A 23314-nucleotide genomic window follows, 5' to 3' on the forward strand; every position below is an offset into this window, starting at 1 on the left:
CTCAAAAACATATTTTCTATGCGGAAATCAACTACGCTGAACAAAATTGCTATCTCAAAATTTTGATTGGATGTGTTTGGGGGAATGATGGGCGTGGGGGAAGGGCTAGTTGCCCCTCAATCACTTTCGACTATTAAAAAGGGCACTAGCCACTCCAATTTCCAATCGAATTAGCCCTTTCCGAAGTTTCTACGACAACTCCTTCGATGTGAAGTGCCTTGGTATGGAAAAATAATACTACATTGTGTCAACATCGCTCTTTACTTAGGCAGCGCGATCGCGCTGCCTATGATTTATACAACAACTTTCTATATAATCCTTATATGCCCCAAGGGCATAACTTACAACCTTTGCACAGAGGGTTCTGAGGGGGTTATCATCCTAAAAGACCTAATTTCTAGAACTTTCAACTACGTTTGACAAAACGGATATCTCAAAATTTTGATTCGATGTGTTTGGGAAAATGGTGGGCGTGAGAGGGGTGTTAGTCGCTATCCAATCACTTTCAACTATTAAAAAAGGCACTAGCCCTTTCAATTTCCATTTGAATGAGCCCCTTTGAAGTTTCTTCGACAACGCTTTCAATAAAAACTGTAAATGCCCCCAGGGCATAACTTACAACCTTTGCCCTGAGGGCTGTGAAGGGAGGGGTTATCATCCTTAAAAACCTAATTTCCAAAACTTTCAACTACGTTGAATAAAATGGCTATCTAAAAATTTTGATTGGATTTGTTTGGGGAAAAGATGGGCGTGAGAGGGGGGTTAGTTTCCCCTCAATTCACTTTTGACTATTTAAAAGGGTACTAGCCCTTTGAATTTCAAATCGAATGAGCCCTTTTTCAAGTTTCTAAGACAAAGATCAATATAAACCTTATAGGCCCCCAGGACATAACTTATATCCCTTGCCCTGAAGACTGTGGGCGGAGTGTCCTGATCAAAGGTATAATTTCCTGAACTTAGAACGTCGTGGAACAAATTGGCTATCTCAAAATTTTTATTGGATGTGTTTGGGGAAATGGTGGGCGTGGAAGGGGTGTTAATTGCCTTCCAATCACTTTCGACTATTAAAATGGGCACTTGCCATTTCAATTTCCAATTGAATGAGCCCCTTTTGAAGTTTCTACGACAGCGCGTTCTATAAAAACCTTATATACCCCCAGGGCTTAACTTACAACTCTTGCCCGAGGGTTGTGGGGGAGTTTCCTCCTCAAAAACATATTTTCTATCTGGAAATCAACTACGCTGAACAAAATAGCTCTGTCAAAATTTTGATTGAATGTGTTTGGGTGATTTTTGGGTGTGGGAGTGGGGGGGGGGGGTTGGCTAGTTGCCCTCCAATCACTTTTGACTGTTAAAAAGGGCACTAAACCTTTGAATTTACAATCAAATGAGCCTTTTTTGAAGTTTCTACGACAACGCCTACTATAAAAACCTTATATGCCCCAAAAGCATAACTTACATCTCTTGCCCTGAAGGCTTTGGGGGAGTTTCATCCTCAAAAACATAATTTCTATCTGGAAATCAACTAATCTGAAGAGAATGGCTATCTAAAAATTTTGATTGGATGTTTTTCGGGAAATTGTGGGCGTGGAAGGGGTGTTAGTTGCCTTCCAATCACATTCGACTATTAAAAAGGGCACAAGCCACTCCAATTTCCAATTGAATGAGGCCTTTTCAAAACTTCTACGACAACTTCTTCGATACGAAGTGCCCTGCTCTAAAGGAAAAAATAATAAATAATACATTGCCCCAAGATTGTTCTTATATGCCCTCAGGGCATAACTTAAAACCCTTGCCCCGAGGGTTGTGGGGGAGTGTCCTCCTCAAAAATATATTTTCTATCTGGAAATCAACTACGCTGAATAAAATGGCTATCTAAAATTTTGGTGGGGTTGTGTTTGGGGTATTGTTGGGCGTGGGGGAGGGGGGCTAGTTGCCCTCCAATCACTTTCGACTATTAAAAAGGGCGCTAGCCACTCCAATTTCAAATCGAATGAGCTTTTTTCCAAGTTTCTACGACAACTCCTTCGATACGAAGTGCCCTGGTATGGAAAACAAAAAAAAATAAATAAATAATACATTGTGCCAACATCGTTCTTTACTTAGCGCTATTGCGCTATGATAAAAGAAAAAAAAAACTCTTCTTATTAACAAAAGCTTTTTTATTTGTGTATTTATATCTTGCTTATGATTGTTCTATTTATCCCAGAAAAAGAAAAGAATATTACTGTAAGCTTGGATATCTAGGAAAAACCTTAAAAATGGAAAAGAAAAAGAAGATTTGATTTTATCTTAAAAACCAAGACTTAGGAGTTGTGGCAGAAAATAGCAGAAGGCGTTCTATAAACTTTTTAAGGGATATTTTATTTGGGTTTAGAAACCTATTTATTTATTTTTTGTGTGTTTGGGAATGGGTCTAGGTCTGCCACTTGTCGCAGACCTTTAATTACTCAATAATTAATATATATTTCGTTATTATTTTTCCAACAGTGGCTGTAATATTCTTTTTTATGAATTTCATTCCTTTTCTAAAAAAATATAACATAAGAGAGGATATGTTTATTTCAAAAAATCGCTATCACAAGCCCCGAAGAGCCGAATTCAAAAAAGCATAAAAATTTGAAAACTGGCAAAGAATGCTAAAACGACAACGAAAAAAGAAAAAACCGAATGAATAATCATTCCTTAGTCACTAATTAAACAGGAAAGTGTCAATTGAAAAGACAAACAATTATACGTTCAAATGGGGATAAATCCATTTATTTAGACTGTGAAAATAGATACAAAAGTCTAGATATTTCGATCACATATACGGAAACCGTCATCAGTAGAAATACTAAGGTATCAGAATTAAAACTAACGTATTTATACAAAACCAAAAAATATTAACTTCCAGTTCATTCACTAGATTTTTTTTTAAGAGAAATTTGAATAAAGAGGGTTCCAAAGGATCCCTAGTTTAAGATATTACGTCGAAAATGACAAAACTGGTCAAACTAAAATAAATAAGATAAATACATACGAAAAAAGGTAAAAGGGACACTAAAAAAGGCACGAAACAAGTGAATAAATACAAAAAAAAATTTTATCCTGGCCTGACTCCAATCACAATTTTAATTCTGTTTCGCTTGATATTTGTATTGTCTGTTGTGCTATACCATTTCATTATTATAATGTCTTTTTTTTCTACGACTAGGTCAATGACTATTTTTGCCGAAGCTAATGTTGAAGTTGATCTTCGTATGTTGCGTTCTTTTCGTGTGTTGCGACCGTTAAAATTGGTATCAAGGATACCTAGTAAGTCTAGTGAAATAGGTGCAAGTGTTTGCTAGAACAATAGAAAGTACTGTGTGAAGTAGTTTTAGCCAGAATAGTTGCTTTCTTTTCTTTGCAGTGATGAGTTTTCACTAAAATGGGTTTATGGTACCCGGGTCAAAAATTGTAGCAGTAGCTTGGTAATCCTGGGATCCAAATGCTTCTAAAGTCGAGATAACAGCTTGCTAATTCTGGTTCTGTTAATTTTCTTTTTTAAAAACTAGACGGTATATACCACTTCCTGTTTTAGCAAAAATGAACGCTTAATTATTGCTATTTTGAGTTTTTCATTTAAGGTGTTAATTTTCTATTTTATTTTATTTGTTTTTGTGAAGGGGAGGGTAGAGGACTTCCGTTCTCTATTTAACGCTTTTGGCAAGATCCTACCAGTACACTGTAGGCATAAAGGTACCCTCCAGCCATCTGTTTTACTGGGTTGGTTTTCTTAACTACTAGTATCAAAAATGGTTGTCCCGATTTGAAATACCTTTTAATTCGTTGGGTATAAGAGTTAGCGAGCTGCTGAACCGAGTTTAGATTCAAAGAGGCCCAACCCGACTACCAACGAAACGACTTTGATTTTACCATTCAATAATGCTACATATAGAAATAGAAAATGATGGATAGAAAATAAATCAGATTCGAAACTGATTAGAAATTAATCTGATAATTTGAATGTAAGTAAGAATTTGGTTTTCAGATGAATTACAATGCTTTATAATAATAATATTGAATAAAATTTGAACAAATATTCAGCTTAAATTAGTTTAGCCAGAATTAAAAAAACTAACCAAATAATTAATCATTCAGACTGTTGTAGAAATTAAGATCCTGAAAATGTTAAAACATTCTTGTTAGAAACAAAATATGATGATATAATTACTCTAAATCCCTTCTAATAAATTTTCTTTATTTTCATTTATAATTGTAACTGAAAAATAGAACTATTAGTTTTTTAAATGTCTCATATTATTTTCAATTTTAACTAAATTAACACTCAGCACTGTTCCAATATTTTTTTTAAAACTATGTGGGCTTAAAATCTCTAGCAAATTAGAATTTGAATTAATTAATTAGTGAAAATAATAAAATGATTTTTTGAATAATCATTAAATATTTAATTTTATCCGATAACCATTTGGAAACGAAAAACGACAGCTTATTTAGAATCGGAAACCAATGTTACTTTTTAATTTGGCGAATTAGCCAACAAAAAACAACTAAAAACCCTAATTTTTCATAGCATCGCTGAAAATGGAAAAGCGTAGACTGAGGAGCTCCTTCAATTAGAGGCGTATTGTAAATATAAGTAATGATACAGCCAGTGAGTATTTTTGGGGCTTAAACCAGCGGTATCAATTAGGAGAAATATAGGGGAAAGGTAAAATCTACCTTTTAAAATCTAGGGGAGGAAGGGGGCTTTTCAATTTTCTTAGAAAAAATACCAAAAAGTTGTTCTTAGAAATCTGGGGGACAGATGCCCCTTCTACCCCTCTCAATTGGTGCCACTGGCTTAAACCTTTAGTGAAAGACAAGGAACAAAAACAGTTGTTGCTTTTCTGTATGATAGCTCCCACCATGAAATGATTCAATTCCTTCCCGAGGCAGAATATTAGTTATGGCCCTAAAATTGGCAATTTAATGTAGAACTAAAAAAGAATTAAACTAGTGCAGTCAGTCATTCATCCAAAATATAAGAAAATTATCAGAATGTTCAACTAAAAGAAAATTTATATAAAATAATGAACAGAAGTCATGTTTGTGTTACGATGAAATACCGAACTCTGATGAATGTCGATATTCAACGGTGAAACTCCAAAATAAGGATATATTCAAATATTTCGAAGATACAACCCCAACCAGCCATAGCACTTCCTGGCTGAAAGGCCGTACACCAGTAAGGCTGAAAGGTCGAAAGTCGGCTGAAAGGCCGTAAATCAGTATACCAGTTTGGTCCTTAGTCCAGTGCAGTATCATTTAATCATGATAAGTGGCTTTTCAAACTTCATTTTTCTATATTTTTAGTCTCTAAACCTCAAGTTTTTTAGTGACGAAGAGAGGGCTATATTCACAGGGCTATATACAAAAATATAAAGTAAAGTATATATAAAATTTCAGCTTATGGTTCTCCTCTCTCAGCTTTTATATTTTTTCTTAGTGATGCTATGATGAGTGACTTTTAAAACTCCAGCTACATAGACCTTTTGTCTCGAAAATCTGATGTATGTTTAATGGGGAAGTACACGGCTTTATTTAGAGGGCGATATACACAAATGCAAAATAAATATGTATAGAATTACCTCGCTTAGCTTTTATAGTTTTTCTTAGTAATTCTATGATGAGTGGCTTTTACAACTTCTTCCCCGTACATTAATTGAGCTGTAAGTTTTTGTGCGGTTAGCAGACAGGGCAAATCTGTACAAAGTCAACCAAATATATACAAATTTCAGCATAAGGTTCTTCTCGCTTAGCTTTTATAGTTGTTTTTTTTATTGTTAGTGATGCTATAATGAGTGGCTATTAAAGATTTCAGCCTCGTAAATTTTAGTCTCGAAACTTCAAGTTTATGATGGTAGAGGGGGGGGGATTTTTTTTCGATATCAATATAGTGATTTTCTTTTTGATTATTAGTCACCAAAAAATTTGGAATTATAATACTCACAAAAAAGGACGAATTAAAGTAGAAAAGGTCAAAAAAATTCTTTAGCCTGGAAATGATGCAGAACTTACATTGAAATGACAAACTTGAATTCCGAACTTTCTTGCGAGGCTGAAGTTCAACTAGAACAACCTTAGATTAGATACTCATGGTTAAAGGGTTTTTACGCCTTATGATTACATTTTTTTTTCGATTAAGCTTACATATTTGGTTATAAAAATTAGGTCAAAAGTCAAAAATCACTTAAGCCCTTTTGCCGTAGTTGCATCGAAGCTAAAACGTATCTCTTAGCCCCACAGACTCAAGAAGAGCTTTGAAAGGTAAGGAAACTAGTTATTACATTTATGCATTTTGAACTTCTAGGTTCGTAACTGTATTTGCAGAGGAGGAGCTGGATGTGGACTTAAGAACCTTACGTGCAATACGTGTGTTACGGCCCCTAAAATTAGTTTCTGGAATCCCTAGTGAGTAGAATCCTGCCCTTGTTATCAACCAAATATGCATATAAATTAATTGATAATTACCAATTGTTGATGCTTGTTTACCAATTAGGAGTTCCACAGGTCTCGATGTATTAGCCTATATATTGCTGTTAAAAAAAAAAAATTATAAAATTTTGGGATAAAAAAGTTTCCTGTCGAGTTAGTTTTTGCAATTGTCGTTAAAACCTTTTAAAAATTAGTATTCTATACAAATGGGCTAGTAGTTTTTTCACACTAAAAAAAAAAAAATATTTTAATAGATAATTGTCAATTGTTGATGTTGGTTTACCAATAAGGAGTTCCACAGTGATCGAAGCATTATATATTTTTGTGAAAATCTATATTTTCAAAAGACTTTGGGATAAAAAAAGGTTCCTGTCGAAATAGTTTTTACATTTGCCAATAAAAACCTTTAAATACGGAGAAATCAATGCAAATGGATATTTTTTTTTTCAAGCTCAAGCTTATATTAATAAAATTCCCAGTAAATAAAAAAAAAAATTCAACTTTCGTGCTGGAGAAAAAACTATGAGAGTTTACGGTCTTAAGAAATTCCACGCAACTACTTACCTATTAATTAAATTAATTGAACAAAACTATTATAAGTGAAGTAAAATACAAAGTCTATAACCTAAATTCTAATATAATAAATTAGTTTTAAAACTAATTTAAGATAACTGGACTATAAATAATGATAGATAAATAAAAATTTAGAAGAAAGATCATAATATGAAATCTAATATCCATCACTTATCAAATCACAACTCACAAATGATGCAATACAGGATTCCCGTCTTAATTGGTGCCCAAGATGAGGTTCCGTAAATGAAGGTGCCGTAATTAATGAGGTTCCGTAAGGAGTTGCCAATTGGAAACACGTAAACTTGTTTCAAATCGTGATATTTTTGGTAATATTCTTATAAAATTTGAAAAAATGTTAAATTTTTGTCTTTTATCAAAACTGGAAGAATCCTTGCAAAATGGATCGATCAATACTACGCAAGTTTTAATTTACGCAAGTTTTAATTTAATTTAATCAAGTTTATCAAGTTTAATCAAGTTTAATTACGCAAGTTTTAATTTACGCAAGTTTTAATTTTATCGAATGGTATTAATTAATGATAAACGGTAGGTATCTGTCTAGTGAAACGTTACAGGAAGGGTTTTCGGGGAAAAGGTAGCATAAAAGGTATCAAAACATTGTAAAAAAATGCTCTTCAACTCTTAATTTTTTTGCATAGATAAAAATATTAAACTATTCCAACAATTTTCAATAGCAGATCTGACATTATAAAAGTATGAAACTCAATAGGAGGTTATTCACTAAGTTTGAAAAACACTGAAAATTCTTTAAGTAGCCATTTTCTGGTTTAGTGTGATAATGTTAGTATGGATAACCCTAATTGCAACTTTAATTTTTATTTATCACTTTCCCTTCTTTTCTCTTCATCTTATCTTTACAAACTTCTTTTATCCTAAATGTTGTTTCATTACATTTCGAACGCATTAAAAACGCTAAATGAAATTTAGGCTGCGTCGAAACATTGACTTTAATGTTCTTTTGTATGTTTATGAAAATTAAAATCCCACATGTGCCATATTTCAAAAACTTGAGCTAATTAGCTTTAAGTCGGGTTTAATGTAATTAAGGTTATCAATCCATAAGCCTTTAAGTTACGGAATGTTCCATGGCAGAAACTTTTGAATGGGGGAGGGTAAATTTCCGTGAAAAAATTTCCTCAGGGAAAGGGGTCGGATTCCGGCGTGATTTGAAAAATAACTAAATAATAAACATGTCTTTTTAAATGAAAGGAAGTATAGTTTTCCGGGTGGAATTGTTCGCAGGAAATTCTCTGGGAGGAATTTTTACCGAAGATACTATTGTCTTGGGGAAATTTCTGGGGGGGGGGTTACGTTTAAGAATTTTCCCTAGAGGAATTTCTCATTGAGGTGGGGGGATTTCCTGGGAGAAGTGGAGGTGGATCACCCGGCATTATTTGAAAAAACAATTTAATAGTAAACTAAACATTTTCAACTAAAAGTAAGGACTAATGTTTCAACTTAAAACAAACAGAAATCGCTATTTATATGAGGGGGCTATCCCCTTCTGAGTAACCTGCTCTTTTCACTTAAGTTTGACTTTTGTCCAAATTCTTTAAGAACGACTCCTAAAACGCAAAAGCTTTTTTTTTGGAATGAGAAGCTTTTTTAAAATATTGAAAAGCTTTAGTGTGAAGAATGAGGTATTAAAGAGGCGACAGTCCCCTTCTTACCCATAATAATTTCTATTCGTTTTAAGTTTTATTGTTGCTCCTTACTTTCAGTTGAAAAAATTAGATTTCTTTACAAGGTGATAGTTGCTTTTCAAATTAATTTTTTGCCATTCAACTTACTTCTTAAAAAATGCAACAAGGATATCAATGAGAAATGTGTCATTAAACTCTTGGATGTTTGTTTTTAAAAGGTGTTTTTGGGATGGGGCTCAGGCATGGACTGAATATATTAAAAAAAATCCACAAATTAAGGCCAATGTTTAAATGCCCTTGTTTTTCCCAAGGTTGCTGGCTTATTATTCTTGTCTCAACTGAAACTTAAACTGCTTAAGCAAGTTTTCAGTTGTCTATTCTTATGAATTTCATCAGAGTCTAAACTTAAAACTCTGGACCTGAGCCTAAACGTAAAAGCAGTCTAGCAGAGGGGCAAGAAAAATATAGAGGGGATCAAGGATTTTCTACTGTTAATAAAATACAAAAGGATTTTTTAATTTGGAGGGGAGAGGTGCAATTTTGTTCTTTTTGCAAATTTCTCTAATAGAAATACTACAAAGGGTAATTTTCAAATATTAAGAAGGCAATAAAATTTAGGGGAAAAATGCACCACCTCCATTGCCTCCTTGCATAAGAGATTAGGTATAAATCAGGTAAACATAAAGACCGATTGTTTGGATAGAGCCTTCATGCCAACCCTTAACGCCACGCTAATTTTGAAAAGTTAGTGATAAAATATTTCATATTGTACATATAATTTACACGTTCTGTGTACCGTATTTGTACTTCCCTCCACTGGCCCCCCCCCCACTTCTCGCGGTGAAGTGAAGTCAGACATACAGGCCTATTATGATGTATTTTATCAGTTTGAAATTCCCTAGCACCACGGTGGGAGGAACGTCTAGTGTAATCCTGACAAATCTTGTTAGTAACAATATCAAATTATAGTTCCTTGTATAAGATTTTTCCTAAATTATGTTCGGCTATTTTATTAAAACTAATTGATATAATTTATCTAGGTAAATCTAAAGTAACTTTTTGGCTTTTGGAATAAATCTCTTGGCTGGTAGTTTTTTAGGGTCGAAGTCCACCATATAATTTTCTTTGAAGAGTGAGCTAAAGAAAATCATTTGAAAAGGTTGATACATCCCAGCAAGGCCGTACCCAGCATATTCTTTCGGAGGGGGTTTTACTAAAAAAAAAATTTTTGGAGGGTTTTAGTCAAAAATTTTATAATAATAAAATTTTAAAATTCCACTTTTCCACCTGTAAATCACTGGAAGGAAAAATAAAAAGACCGGATCGAATGCCTGGAGGTGATTGTTTGCTCATTCTTTTCTATTTATACTATTATGAGCTATTCCAACTGTCGCAAAAGATATGCAAGATACCAGTCCTCTGAATAAACAAAAAGCATTAGGACCATCAAAAAAATTATCTGAAAGCTGCAAAGCAATCAACTTTATGGAGAAGTATCAGTAGAAAGGGAGATGCAATCAGCCCGTCTCTCAAGCCGTTTTATTTCCCAAACCCATCTAGTAAATGGGCTTGTCAGCCCTAGAAATGTAAATTTTGCTTGTTTTGAATTTGACTTGGCTATTTACTATAATTCCTGTTCGTTTTGAGTTTCATTTATTTGTTGATAGTGATTTGTGGTAGTTTTACGCTTGGAAGATTAGGCCTATTTGACTTTATTTCTGCGTATTTTTGGCTTAATGGAGCTCTTTAATTTTCTTTGAAAACTTATTTTGTGTAAAGTTTTTTTTAAATTAATATAAATATATGACACCGTCATTCAGCCAGGAGGGGTTTCAACTCCCCCCCTATAGGTACGGCCTTGCATCCTAGGGAAGTTTTTATGGACGATTTAACAAGGTTCTGGAAGTTCTAGAGGTTCTAGAAGGGTTCTAGAAGTAAGCCCACTTAAAAATGATCAGATAGGCAAAATATTCAGATTTATGGCAAGGGAGAACCACCCTAAGGAGTAATTTATGGCCAAAGTACAGAATTCAAGTTTGGCTATGCTATTGTCAGTGATTTATTTTATGGAAGTCATCCGAAAAGTAATTTTCTTATATAAAAACTGTCACTGTATGTAAAACTATTGGAAGTCACAACTAAGAAAAAACTAATATGTTCCTCCTGCAACAGAATTATAGAGCTACAGAAATTACAATGAGTGTGGAATTTAAGCTTAAAACAAACATAAAATACGAGATTTTAAAGAAACCTCTTAGATTTTAAAGAACCCTCTTAGATTTTAAAGAAACCTCTTAGATTTTAAAGATACCTCTTAGATTTTAAAGATACCTCTTAGATTTTAAAGATCCCTCTTAGATTTTAAAGATACCTCTTAGATTTTAAAGAAACCTCTTAGATTTTAAAGATACCTCTTAGATTTTAAAGAAACCTCTTAGATTTTAAAGATACCTCTTAGATTTTAAAGAAACCTCTTAGATTTTAAAGTAAAGTAACAGAAAATAACAGATGTTCATTTGCACGTTACTCACAACAAAAACATTTTCTGTACAGTTTTTTGGTTTCATTTGTAATTAAACTATTAAATAAAACCCAAATTACTGGCATCAATATATTCGTATACATAAGCTCAGTTTTGTTTGTTTAATATGTAATAAATTATTTAGTGGCTCATTGCTTTTAAATATTATCCCTTTCAGTCCTAAACTTTCCATATTTTTCGCTTGAATAGTTTGGTTTTCGTTCAATATTTGTAACAGTGCTTCAAGAAACATTGTTTTTTACACATTTTTTTTTATTATTCATTGTTAGTTGTAGTGTTATTGCTTTATCTTTATTAGATTATTGCATATTACTCATTATTTTTAAATATATCTTCTAAACGCAAAATACATCAATCGGGTAAGTAAAAAATTTCCAATTGAAGTTATTTATTTTGTTTTCAGTGAAGCACAAACGACATTTTTGCTGAAAGCTAAAACCCAAAGTTTCTAAAATATGAAAAATTAATTGAATTAGTAAAGCTGAGGAGTAGAAACATAGGAAGGCAGATTATTATCAATCATGTTGACAGTCATGTTAGATCCTGAGAAAGTTGATTCTACTGTCCAAACTTTGGCTAACTAAATACATAAATCAAGAAGAACTAGATAAGTTAAATACAAAAATAGATACAATTTGTAAAACTTAATATAATTCATTATAGTAGTTCCAACTAGCTTGGGATAAAATCTTAGCCCGCTTCACAACATCCACATTAAAGTTGATATGTGAATATTCTTGGCTGTTACCCCATTTGAAGGATAATATTGTGACTTGAATAAATATTTAAATCTTAATTTTCAAGAGCTTGGGGGCGTATCTTCATATAGCTGAGGTCTTTGAAAGTATTTTTCAAAATGTAGAAAATCATTTTTAGAAAAAGGCCTACATGATTTCTAAGCTTTAAATTCTTGTTCTTGTTAACACTTTATTTTAGCTTTAAACTTAAATGCTATTTCAAAGGATATTCATTCTTGAATGTTCCCTAATTCAAGATAATTAATTTCTTTTTGGCAAATTCCTGGGCATGGGCGGAAATTACTATGGGGAGGGGCAGTTTCCCGTACAAGACCTTTTTTATACCTTTCAATCATAAACGTTTCATCTTTTTAACTTGAAAAGTTTGTTTTCCTTTCAACGTTTGTAACATTGCTTCAAGGAGCGTTGTTTTTTACAAATTTATTTTATTATTCATTGTTAGTTTTAGCCCTATTTTCTTATTTTTATTAGACCATGGCCAAAAAAATTGAGAGAGTGAGCAGATATAGATCTAGAGCAAAATCTTGGGGAAGCTCAGTGTGACAATGGTGCCAATGAGGAAAATCTTGAGGGAGGCCAATTTGAAAAAGGTGCCAATAATTGACCATTTTGGCAAAATTATTCTAAAATAAACAGTTAAAAAAAGATAAAAAACAAGGAATCAGAAAACCAGAAAAATCTCGGGAGGGGGGGGGGTGGTTCCCCCAGCCCCATCTGGATCTGCCAATGGGAGGTAATTTGGCAATTGTCCCTTTACATATTCTCTCCCTCTAAGTTAAAAAATACCTTGTTTTAGTATTTTCATTAGAAAAATTGTTCCTTCCATATTTGAAAAATTAATTTTGTAAATCCTTATCCAGCATTTTTGTGAACTGATTAGGTTGTATTGTTGCCTATTTCATCCCTGCATAGCTTTCTTTCTTTAGATTTTGAGCTTCAGCGTGACTTTTTTTTATAATACTTCAAAATATTGTGCATTGTGTGTGTGTGTGTTTTATTTTGTCTTTTTTTCTGGTTTTCAATGAACCAAATGAGGAAAACTTCTAACTCACTAAACCTTAGAGCTTCCACTTACGAAAAAATGTGTGCTACAAAAGTCTGAGAGAAAACTTTAAGACCATTAGTTTAGCCAAAAAATTATTTAGGTAGTAAAAATAAAAAAAAATGGTGAAAATAACGCAGGAAAAATAAAATATTAAAAGTGGTAGCAAAAATAAACGTAGTAAAAAGATACCAAAAAAATAAAACAAATAAAATTGGAACCAGACACGAACGCCTCACCTAGCATCCTTACATGTTTCGTGGGAATATATTTAAAGGACCCTTCCCCTTCTCCATGGATCCTGAATCTACCGGAATCAAGTCCCAGGTCCTATCTACTGTAGAGAGGCTTAAAAATTAAATGAACAAGGATTCAATAAAAATATTTAAAAAAATGATGTTAAAAATGATGTCTATTTTCTTCTGTATTCAGAAGAGAGTATTACCGTATCTCAGTTTTGGAAGAAAAGCAACTTATGCAAGAGTTTATTTATGGGGGCCTGACTTGTTTGTGGGTGGAACGACCTAAAATTGGAATAATTGATTCAAAATTTGGAAAATCATTTCTTAGGCCTTAAGACTTTAGTGGGAATACCGACCTGAAAGATCTCTTTTGTCCGCAGGTGATAAGGGCTAGTTGTTTAATTCAATTCAATTTATTCAAATAAAAATGAAACATAACACCAATAATAATAAGGATCTTGGAAGTGAACTTGTTGAGGACCACAACCACAAAATATTAAAAATAAAGAAGAGAGAAAAAAAAAGAAAGAGAAAACACGGGTAAATTAAAGCAAATTGATTAAAAATTTAGAGAATTATAATATCAAAGTTTAGTAACATTGTTATACAGCGTGCGAAAACTTGTGGATAGCTCGATACTGGAGGGTATTATATTCCATTGAAGTATAGATTTTTAATCGGGGGATTGCTGGGTAGAGCTAGAGACACACTTAAGGACAATAAAGGAACGGTTGGATGAACGGAAACAGAGGCCTTCAGAATTATTATAATTAAAATAAGATAATAATTGGGGAGGAAGATTTTTATGGTAAGCGGAGTATGCAAGGGATAGATTCAATTTTTTAATAATTTGTTCAAAAGGGATAATACCAAAATCGGAGTACAAGTCCTGGGGGGATATAGTCGGGGTAGCCGAAAAACTGCTTTGATGGCACGGTTTTGGGAAGATTTTAATTTGTTGGTAACTGAAGGATCAGTGTTGCCCCAAACAGATCCGCAGTATGAGATATATGGGTAAATAAAAGAGTAATAAAGGGTGACAAGGATATCAGGAGGAAGAAAATAATTCACACGATTAATCATAATTACCTTTCGCCAGATTATGGCTCTGATGTAGGAAACATGTGTTGCAAATGCTAGGGAGGAGTCTATGTGGACACCAAGAAACTTGGCTACTTCGACCTGCGGGAGGAGATTGGTGGAATATTTGAGGCCAAGTGCTTGCTGAACTTCATTTTTTTTGTAAGGGGTTCAAAATAATACAACCTGACTTTTCTTGCTGTTAATGGGCATGCAGTTAACGAGACACCACTCCTGTACTCTATTCAGAAGGATTTGAGTAGAGGTGACGACGGATGTTAAATTAGGGCCGGTGATGAAAAAGTTGCTATCGTCAGCAAAAAGTACTGGGTGCACTGATGGACCCAGGTCTGTAACCAAATCATTAATATAAAGGTTAAAAAGTATTGGACCACGAACAGAGCCCTGTGGGACGCCCCTCCGGAAAGGTAGGGGATGCGAGGTCATGCAGCCCAGACTCACATTTTGTACTCTGCCAGAGAGATAAGAGCCGAACCATGAGAAAGGAAATCCATGAATCAATATGTTCTTGAGTTTACTTAATAAAACACTGTGATCAACCATGTCAAAGGCCTTATAAAATTCCACAAATAAGCCCAATACAGTATATTGAAGGTCAATTTGGGAACGTATAAACTGTGTGGCGTCGATTAGTGCACGAGCAGTTGAAAATTTGGAACGGAAGCCATATTGATGAGAAGAAATCAACGAATCAGCAGGATTAATCCCAAATAAAAAGGGAGAAAGATGTTGGAAGATAATTCTCTCGAGTACTTTGGATATAACTGGGAGAAGTGAGATTGGACGATAATTCCTTATCTCAGATGGATCGCCTTTTCTTATGAATCGGGATAACAATTGCTGATTTAAATATTTCTGGGAAGACTCCGTTGATCACAGACAGGTTTGCTATGCGCACAATGGGTCCACAAACATAGGAAGATGCGGTCCTAAGAAGCTTATTACTTATGCCAAATAAGTCAGGTGTACTACTATTAGAGAGAGACTCGATAACTTGAAGCACCTCTTTGCTATCAGTTGGAGAGAAAAGCATGGATCTGGGATTCTTGCTAGGGTGAACTGACTCGGAGAGGGAACAGGAGTTAGCATTTGGAATACTGGTGAAATAATTACTAAAAGCATCCGGTACTGAAATTGGGTCAATTAATCTGCTACTAATGTCCTTAAGGTTAATAGGTATAGATCTTGAATTCCTTTTTTTTAAAGAATTTCATTTATTGTGGACCATGTTTTTGCAAGTTCCCTTTGCAGTGAGAGATTTTTGAATAATAATAATTTTGTTTTTGCTTCCCAGACGAGTTTGATACATAGGTTTTTGTATTTTTTATAATTACTTAGGTCAATAATGCTACTGGTTTTGCAAGCTAACTTATATAGGTCATTTTTACGGTATGAAGAGATTATCAGGCTATTGGATATCCAGGGGCGGATATGGGTAATTTTTCGGTTTGATTCACGGACTGGAAAGGATGAACTGATAAGATCAGTCAGTCCCTGTGTAAAACCATTTGTGGCTGAATTAACATCCTGAAAATCCAAAACCATGGACCAGTCAAAGGATTTCAAACGATCCGTGAACCGGTTCATATTCACAATATTATATATTCTATTAGATGTAGGGGTATTAATTCTAGAGGGTTGAGTAGTTGTTAGGGAGGGTAGGGAGAGACAAATTGGATAGTGGTCTGACAGGTCAGAGAATATTATTTTGGAGGACAGATGGTTTCCCAGGGAAGTGGATACAAAAATGTTATCAATTAAAGTAGCGGAAGACCTCATAACATCAACTCTAGTCGTAAAAAGGATTGTTGGAAGAAGACCACTTGAGGTAAATGTTTCAAAGAAGGTATCACAATCATTATTATTGCTAACATTTAGTATACTACAATTGAAGTCCCCAAAAACTATTGCCTTCTTTTGTGGTAAATTACTAAAACTAGAAAAGTATTCAAACAGATTACAAAAGAAAGGTGTCGGAAATGAGGATGGTATATAAAACAATGAAAACATAAAAGAATTGTTGTTAACACTTATGTCTACAATTGTTGAATAAATGCATCTATTATTTATAGGTTTTGAGAATAAGGATTCACAGTCTAATAGCCTGGTGAATTTTACACTTGACCGGATGTAAAGAGAAATGCCACCAGAGGACTTGGTTAATTTTCTTTCAATATGAATAGCTTGAAAGCCAGGGAGGGAAAATCCATTCGTATCCTCAATTTCTGAAAGCCACGTCTTCGTTATTCCAATTACGTTGAAAGGGCAGTAACCGTTAATTAAAATTAAATCTTTAAAATTAGTCCACTTATCTCGTACGCTTCTGATGTTAAAGCAAATTACATTAAGTTTGGTCTCTTCTATTAGCTTTGGTTTTACATTTTTTACAAAATCAAAAGTGTCAAGATATTCACAGTTAATTTGGGTGGATAAATTATTTTGGTCATTATAATAGTTAAAAACAACATTTTTGCACAGTGATAAATTCTTGAGAAACGTAAAATCTTACTTAACACACATTTAAATATCCACTGTGATCAAAATTTCATAATTTCCGTGATTTGAATATTGGAATTCTTTTTCAGCCAACGAAATATTATTGGTGGTAATTTTGGACTGGGATGGAAAGTTTGCCTTTTTTCTTAGATTTCTTGCCTCTGACTAGGGCAGTGGCACCGATTTAATTTGCTGTTGAGTCAACAGGCTTAACTAGCTTCGATGTGGAATCTTTGTCCTTTTTGATGGAAGATAGTTGAGCTATATCTGTTTGTAAGATGTCATCACCTAGGAGTTTAGTGATAGCTTTCTTCTTGAGAATAGTTTTGGTTTCCTCAGGTTCATTACTAACCTCAATTAAGTGACTGACTGTGAGATAAGTTGAAAGTCTTTGCCATTCTTTGCAACTCTCGGATAAATCTTTTGGAGGGCAGGATGTTGAAGTAAACTTAGGTAAGGGATGGGGGGACTGACTAATACCTTGAGTATGAATATTGTTTGCCTCTTTAGGAGATGATACTGTATTTGCGTCTTCTACAACAACTGTTGCTTGACTTCTACTGGGCCGATGGGGTGTGGGTTGCCGAGGGATTCTTGCAGCTACAACTGAGTAGGGTAGGCTCATTTTATCCGATGTTCTAAGGATTAAGACTCGCTTTTGGTGAGCCGGGCAAGATTGTTTTTGGAGGGCTGTGTGTCCCCTACGGTTACAATTTCTGCAGAAAGGGTCTTACTCAGGGCATTCACTAATTACGTGGCCTGTTTTCCCACACTTACGGCAAGACGGATGGGACTGTTTGCAGTGTTTTTTGCTTTGGCCGTGGGTCAGATAAGTGGAGCATTGTAGGGGCTTAGGCTTATAAATCTTGTATAAAAAAAAGGGACATACCGTACAAGAATATTTCTCTGTTTAGCTCAACTTTGCAGGAAATGAGGATTGAACGGCTTAGGTGAAGGACTCCTTTTTTGTTTAAATTTAGCCTTATTGCAGTTGAAGGATTTATGAGAAGGTCTGAAGAATCTATTACTTCAGTTTGTATTTCCTCCACTTTTACACTGGTATCAACACCATAAAGCACATACTTGTGTAACTTTTCCACATCTTTTTTTGTGGCTAAAATTTTCGAGCCCTCAAGAATTATTTTTTTGGAATTGGACAGGACATGGTCTGCTGCCTGAGAAGACGTAAAGTAAATATCAATAGACTCGTCCGGCTTGAAAATAAGTTCAAAATTGACCTTGGCGATCAGAAAGACAGCTTTCCTAATTTGCAATATTCGATCTTTTGAAAAGGATTGGCCATTGGTTTTCTTGATTGAGACAGTATAATAATTGGGGTAATCTGTAGTACTAGTTTCTGGGACACTTGAAGGGAGGGGTTGCACTATCACTGGAGAACGAGTTTCATCCTTTTTCCTCTTTTTGCCAGGCGTCTCACCTCTTTCATTAGAGTTAGTTGCGACTAAGGCCTGAATTCCTGACAAGTGGCGAACTGTTTTGGACCGCGTAGTTGAGGGGGGGTCCAGGAAGAGCTTTAGATGTAGGTTGGAAGGGCAACTGACCAAGGGTTTCAGTGGGAGTATCCTTTTCGTGTGGTAGCCTTAGGGGCTGCTTTTTTCCCGACATTTATTCTGACGAGACACTGCAGATTCACGAACTGTTAATCAGTCTTAATTCAAGGTTACTTGACCAAAAGTAAATATTCAGTTGTGGAACTAAATTATTCACTATGATAAATAATAACTCACTTTGTATGAAGTGAACAATCCCTCACAATTAAATCCGCAAGTTAATTGCGCAATCTAACACAGTAGAGTACAAAAGATAATCCGATTAGGTTCATAAGTTAGTTCCTCTTCGTTCAGATACTAAACTCATACAGTATCTTAACATCTCCTTTTTTAATTTATTTGAATATTTTCCTCGATTGAAATAAAAACTCAATTATGTATAATAACTTCATTATAACAATAAGAAATGGTCAAAACATGCACAACTGCCAAAGTTACGCACAACTGTCAACCTCAAGAGGAACATGCGGCATCTGTTACAGAAAACCACAGTTCATATAATTATCCAGTATTATCATTCCCTATCTCACCCATTATAAAAACCCGGACCGGGGTGCGAGTGCTCCAGAGAACGTAGAAACATAAGCGGCGTCAGATCTTTTCACGGGTAGACAAGTCAGACGCGAAACAAGTGGAAACCCGCTATTAATAACTGCACGAAGAAGTGGGAGGAGCTTTTTGTTCGCACCGAGAACGAAGACCAGAAATTATCTGCGATAAGCTTACTGGATAATTATATGAACTGTGCAGAAAACTGTCAAAAGGCGTTATTACGTAGTTCTAGCAACAGTTCGATTTGATTTAATTAAGCTTTTTTTCAGGCCTTCAAGTTGTTTTAAAGTCTATTATAAAAGCTATGGCACCTTTGTTACAAATTGGTTTATTGGTGTTGTTTGCTATTGTCATATTTGCTATAATAGGATTGGAGTTTTATTCAGGAGCGTTCCACAAAACATGCTACAGCATAGAAGATTTTAGTGAGTTTCCTTCTCTTTTTTTGAATTTTCTTCTTTTCCCTTTTAAATGATTTTTAAAAATTAAGCTCTGTTTTTGTTATTCATCTTAGTGTTGCAGTAAAAACCGGTTGTACGTCCCAAAGGCCGCAGGCGAAAAATGAGCAAATGTCACAGTAAAAAAAAAAAAAAAAAAAAAAAAAAAAAAAAAAAAAAAAAGTTTCACTTTTGAAATTCAGTTTCAGTAATTTCTGAAGTTACAATTGCTAGGCATGACAGGATGAGAAAACGCATGATAACGAGGAAAACGCGTTGTTCACAGTCAAAGTGAATAAGGAAGAAATGTTTTGGTTGAGAACTATGCTTACCTGTCCTTGGTGCAACATGAAGAATAAAATAATAGATCAAAGTAGAAAAAAAAGAACAAAGAGGAAAAAAGAAAAGGTATATAAAAGTCTACGAAATATAATAAACAGACAAATGTCAAATACAAACAAAAAAAAAACTTTCTTTTTTTTTATTCTTCTTTTGGACGGTTAAACAGAAGTGGTGGCTGCAATATATGTATTTTATCCCTTTCTGCAAGTGACTATAAATTACCTCTTTTTTATTTGTTTTAAATTATTCTCTGGAGTTTAATCAAATTTTTTTAATAGTTTGGATAAAATGAAACAGTCGTAGCATTCAATAAAAAATGAAAAGTTATTTCATCTTTTAAATCTATCTGAAAGCTTGCTTAAATCTTTCCTAAAAATCAATAAAGTGAAATATCTATTTTCTTGTTTATAAAGCTAATTAGAGACGCTCAGGGAAATAAAAACCGAGTTGCCCATGATTTTTCCGCTACTTTTTCCTGGCAGTATCTCTTTCGTTACTTCCTCTGGGAACATATCAGGGCAAAGTTTTTACCTTTGTAATATAAGCGAAAGAGCTTCCCCTAACTTCTGTGGCAGTAATCAATAAATTGTGGCAAATGTGGCTCAGATCAATAAATTGCACTGCTTTCATTTTTCTGACCTAAAATATGAGTTAAGTTGCTTTCACACTTCCAAGATTATTTTCTATACTAAGTGCTTGATGGGCCTTGCCATACGCTACGTAGACCCTTTCATATGTAAATTTTTCATAATAGACTAACTTAAAAATCTGCAAAACCATCTTACTCATATTCTAAGTCTAACTTACATCTCATAATAAGCATAAGCAAACTATAAGCATATTTTTTTAAGCATAAGTAAACAGTTATCATAAGCAAACTATTCGAAAATATTTGAATGGAGCATGAAGGTAGAGTTTCCAGCTCTAATCAAGCGTTAAGAGGTTTCCGGTTTATTAATTTTTATTCAAAATTTACGTTTCCATCTAGAGTTCACTTTTCTGCTGCTATATTAATTTTTCTTATAGAATATTTTTTTAATTTTTCTTACTTAACATTATACACCTTGTTCTATTGCATAAATAACCTTATTCTATACTTCGGATTACCTATGTTGGAGATAAAATTGGCTCCGTAAGGTTATGTACTGCAACATTAAATCTAATGTAAATAACAGTTCAATAAGAGTTCAAATGGGGATAAATCCTTCTATTAGATAGTGAAAACAATGACAAATATCTGGATACTTCGATCACTGACGACGATCACTATGCTCGAAATATTCAGAAATTTTATAACTACTCTCAATGTCTAATAAAAGGATTTATCCCCATTTGAACTGTTATTTGTGCCTTATGGAAAGCAGTGTGGTCTTCATAAATACTTATATTTCCTCTAATGTTATGCTAGTGTGAAAGAAACACTAGAATCCGAGCGATTGCTGCACTAACATGTTGTGTGATTTAGAAATAAACATAAATAAACAGTCTTTCTGTGTTTAAATTAAGGGGTATTAGATAAAAATAAGTAAAAATAAATTAAGAGGTATATATAATTGTGTATAAGGGGTATTGAATAAAAGAAGGGCAGAAAAGGTATAGCATAAAATGAGATAATTGCCAAAAAGTTTGAGATAACAAAATGTAAGTAAGAAGCGGCTTCGGGCAACAGTGACCGATACTCTATGAAGCGTAATTTTGGTAAGAAAGAAAAAAATGATGCATCAAAAGAATAAGCTTTTCCTGCTTATTCCTAATATAAAAAAATTTTTAAATTTAATTTTACACATCAAAAGCTACGCGCCTGAGGAAATTTATCCGAATTTTGAAAAAGGGGAGAAACACCCGAAAAATGGTAAGCAATATAAATGAATAATCCACAATTAGATTCAGAATACCAGAGAGCCCTATTCCAGGAATTTGAATCTTCTATTTATAATTATGTGGAATTCAGTATTTTTTCCCAAAGGGGATATCACAGCTGCGTGTTTATTTGTTATTTTTTTTATCACAGGAATTTGAATCTTCTATTTATAATTATGTGGAATTCAGTATTTTTTCCCAAAGGGGATATCACAGCTGCGTGTTTATTTGTTATTTTTTTTTATCACAGGAATGATCAAACCAAATTAATGGCTGTAGTTGAACTGGAAATGGTTGATTTGGACAGAAATTAAAAGTTCTAGTGCTTTTTCCTGAGAACAAGTAAATTGTACCATTGTACCATTTTGTTGCACCAAACTATGATTTTGCCCCTGAGACGGCCGAGTTGCCATCGACTGGCAATTCTGCGCTATCGAATCAATTTATAAATATCAAAAACTATATTTTGAGCTTCCTGGTCGCTGAGGAGTAATTACGCATGGTAGCTGAGCCACTGTGGCTCATTCGGTCCAGAAAAGTCACGTAGTCTAGTCCATATAAGAAAATGGTAAATATAGATATTTATCATAATGCTTGATTTAACAAAGTTGATTCACTTGATTTTTCATGAAATTATTTTCAGTAATATATAAAAATATACATTTGTACCTCAGCTATTATGAAGGAGGGGATGTGGGTCATTGTGTAGCAAGGGGATTGTCATATGCCTAAAAGAGCAGATTTCAATGGAGGTCTTGCAAGCAAGAATCTAAAGGAAAACTGCAATTTAATGGGAGGGGGAGTTAAAGAGTTAAGCTTTGAATAAATTAGGATGGGAGAGGAGTGTGCTCAGCTGTGTTGGCCTCTGGTGGCCAGATACTAAAGTACGCTATTTGGCTGTATTAGTTGTAGTTACTGGAAGCCTGTCTCCATTAATCAGTTTAATTTTGTTATTTATTACATTGTTGTTAATTACTTACTTAATTGTTTTTTCAAGGAAAAGATTCTAACAAAGGTAAATAGCCAACTCTTTCTTCTGGGTTTTAGCTGAGTCTGAGTCTGACCTGTCTGAGTCTGAGCTGCCTTCTGACTCCTGCTGTTGAAATATGAAAAAATGCGCCAACTTATAAACATTTTGTTTTGTTTTTTTTTTTGGCTGAAAAAGAATTTGTCTTTTTGATATACGCTCCCTCCATAGTTCAAGACCTTCCTTTTATAATTTATCTATAATATTTTTACTAGTAATTATGTTTTATAATTGTAACTGAAACTTTTTGTTATTTTTTAGATGAGGTTGTTACCGAAGGAGAAGAAGAGACACCTTGCCATTCAGATAACTCGTCATTAGCAGCACCGGGTAGCTATGTCTGTGATTACAGTAGTTCTATGTGCTTAGAGAAATGGGAAGGACCTAATTTTGGAATAACATCATTTGATAACATCGGTTTTGCTATGTTGACAGTGTTCCAATGTATTACCATGGAAGGTTGGACGTCCATTCTTTATTGGGTAAGCTGGATGTATCCTGCACCATCTTATTGGCATATTTTATGATTCTGCGGGAAAACTCTTCCTGAGAATTTAACACTGTAATACAGGGTTGCCAACTTTTTGGTCCATAAATGTGTCCCCTGAGCATTCAAAAACACGTCATTCTTAGCTTAGATAT

The 23314-nt window shown here is 34.0% G+C and overlaps 1 protein-coding gene across 1 annotated transcript in view; it reads left to right on the forward strand.

Annotated features, from left to right (window-relative positions):
• Window positions 1-23314, forward strand: part of cac (calcium voltage-gated channel subunit cacophony) — a 534146-nt gene that overhangs the window by 197446 nt on the left and 313386 nt on the right. The window contains exons 6-8 of the mRNA XM_089100885.1: window positions 6338-6438; window positions 19276-19431; window positions 22934-23154. Of these exons, the coding sequence (XP_088957011.1) occupies window positions 6338-6438; window positions 19276-19431; window positions 22934-23154 (478 nt within the window). The remainder of the gene's footprint in view (window positions 1-6337; window positions 6439-19275; window positions 19432-22933; window positions 23155-23314) is intronic.

The sequence above is a fragment of the Artemia sp. Qi Xiang Cuo genome, chromosome 15 (genome assembly GCF_049724085.1).
Source record: "Artemia sp. Qi Xiang Cuo chromosome 15, ASM4972408v1, whole genome shotgun sequence".
NCBI classification, from domain to species: domain Eukaryota; kingdom Metazoa; phylum Arthropoda; class Branchiopoda; order Anostraca; family Artemiidae; genus Artemia; species Artemia sp. Qi Xiang Cuo.